The sequence below is a fragment of the Sprattus sprattus genome (genome assembly GCF_963457725.1).
Source record: "Sprattus sprattus genome assembly, chromosome: 16".
NCBI lineage: Eukaryota > Metazoa > Chordata > Actinopteri > Clupeiformes > Clupeidae > Sprattus > Sprattus sprattus.
Window position 1 is genome coordinate 17899127 of NC_137914.1, and position 2500 is coordinate 17901626.

General features: G+C 48.9%; 1 protein-coding gene across 1 annotated transcript in view; it reads right to left on the reverse strand.

Annotated features, from left to right (window-relative positions):
* agrn (agrin) overlaps nt 1-2500 on the reverse strand; it is a gene marked incomplete at its 5' end in the record, with an annotated part of 200835 nt that overhangs the window by 38862 nt on the left and 159473 nt on the right. Inside the window, 3 exon segments of the mRNA XM_080853360.1 lie at nt 402-545; nt 1702-1866; nt 2148-2261. Of these exon segments, the coding sequence (XP_080709486.1) occupies nt 402-545; nt 1702-1866; nt 2148-2261 (423 nt within the window).

Here is a 2500-nt window from a genome sequence, read left to right on the forward strand (position 1 = left end):
AAGGGCTTCTCGACAGAAACCTGCACTGCTATTGAGACCATTAACATACAGCAGCAAAAGGCCAGAGCTGTCTGCCAAGACTGACAGCTGCGGAGAAGAGTTTCACTCTCACTCTCACTCCTCTCCTATTTTCCTATCCTCACTATTTTCCTTCATCCCCCCTTTCTGTCAGCCCCTTTTTTGCAACTCTCTCTCTGTCCTTCATTCTCTCTCCATCTCTTTCTCTCTGTTCGTCACTCTCTCTTTCCATCTTTTTCTCTGTCCATCACTCTCTCTCCACCTCTCTTCTGCTACCTCTTTCTCATTTACATCTCCTTCTCTCCACTCCACTGGGGGTGGCAGTGGGTGCAGCAGTTGGCACGAGGCGGTGGCAAAAGCGGGTGGCGGTCAGAGGTCCTTACCTTTGTCGCAGCCGCTCATGCCCATCCGGCTGCCGTCTGGACACACGTTGCACTTCATGCCCCTGACGCCTGGCTTGCAGGAGCACAGGCCTGACATCTGCTCGCAGTCGTCCCGCACAGAGCCGCCCGCGTCACAGTTACAGGCTGCAGGTGAGAGGCACCGGAGAGAAGGGGCAGAGGGGAGGGGAGAGAGTGGTTAAAGGGAATCAGGTTAGACATTCATTAGGAATTAGTCTGGCACTGGTAGAGGTTTTCATTATGGCCACTGCTGCAGTAATCCTGTTGATCACATTTCTAGCCCCGTCGTCCTCCATATACACCAAACTATCCACCCACTGCTATGTACACAAGCAGAACAAGAAAGTGGACACACACACACACACACACAGACACACACACACACACACAGACACACACAGACACACACACACACACACACACACACACACACACACACACACACAAACACACACACGCACATTCACTCTCACTCAGGGTGTTTTAAAGGTGACCCCACAGTGACAAGAACACTAAAGCCAGCCTGTGACGTGGAGGTGTGGGTCAGGGGGAGTTCAGGCCGGGTGATGGAGATGTTTGCTGATAGAGGATCAGTATAATCACCCTGCCTGCCCCAGGGAAGACACAAACCACTTCCCGCAGTGGGAATCAATGCTTGTTTTTTTAAACTTTTCTACTTTGTGGTGACTCACACACACACCCACCCACACAAACACACACACACCTGTGCTCGCTCAAGCCTTTGATTCGAGCGTTTGTTTGTGGATAGAGGTAACGGGTCAAGCGGTGAAACAAGCACATAGATTTCCTGACGGTCTCAAAAGTTCAGAGGCATTTGTCAAATTGCTTCTGTCAACATAAATCTCTGTCAAGAGTTGAATGGCAGACCGGCTGAAGAAGACAGTCTTTTTCGACTCTTATGCCCCAGGGCAAAGGTGCCCATCAGCTGTCAGAAAGGCATGAGGTTTGCCCAGTGCACAATAACAGAAGCTGTGCTGAGTCACCCTACAGTAATTACTGGTCAAGGTTTTCACCGATGAATATAAGCGCCGCGTTGGTGGTGCTCCATTAGGTGGTGGAGAAAAATGAATCAGAACAGCTTATTTTTTTTAACCTTTTTTTACCCAGAGAAAACAGCACTGTCTGGGTCGAAATGAATATATACCATTTATGCAGTAAAGATCACACCTGGTAGGTCTATATAGAGTCTCTAAATGGAAGGCTAACTGAAAGGTTAGTGGTTGAAAGAAGCAGCGAGACGAAGGATGGAAGGATGTCTTACGTGTGCAGCCGCTGATGTTGTCGGTGACGATGCCACGGAAGTTCCAGAAGCCGGGCTCGCAGCGGTCACACTTGAGTCCGCCCACACCAGGCTTGCAGGAGCACTGGCCACTGGTGGGGTCACAGGTGCCCCCGTAGGAGCCGTAGTTGTTACACTGGCATGTGCCTAAGGATGGGCAGAGAGGGCACAAGATGTGGTGGAATATTTAAGACACTTCTGACTGGTAAAGGTAAACCACACTATTATCCTAGTAAGATAATGTATTGGTATCTCTGCTCGTGGTTGCAGTTATGATGTGTAATCATTTTATAATTGTGAATCAGACAAGATAGAGGGGAGTCTCCCATGTCTGGTTTTTGAATAATTCCTCACAAGAATGGCTTCAATTCATTTGTATTCACACTGTGAAATGAAGCTAACAGGCCAGATATTGATGTAATGCATACTTGGGCATCCGGCCAGTCCCACACCAAGGGCGGCCGTCTTGTTGTCTTCGCAGCAGCCGTAAATCGTCTGACTGCAGTGCTGGGGCGCTTTGAGCTCAGGTGGATGGGTGGAGGCTACAGGAGAGAGAGGGAGAGAGAGAGAGAGGAGTGAATGAAACAAACCAGGAAAAGGACTGAGAAATACAAATACAAACTAAAACAGAGCGATTCTGAAGGCATTTCTTAAAGACTAATTACGCCGCACAATCTTCCCGCACAATCCAATTTGGAGAAAACACAAAAGGAGCAACTAGGGGAAAGCAGAGGTGCTATGGCTGCTGTCTGGCTTCCAGATAACAATTCTATTTACACGG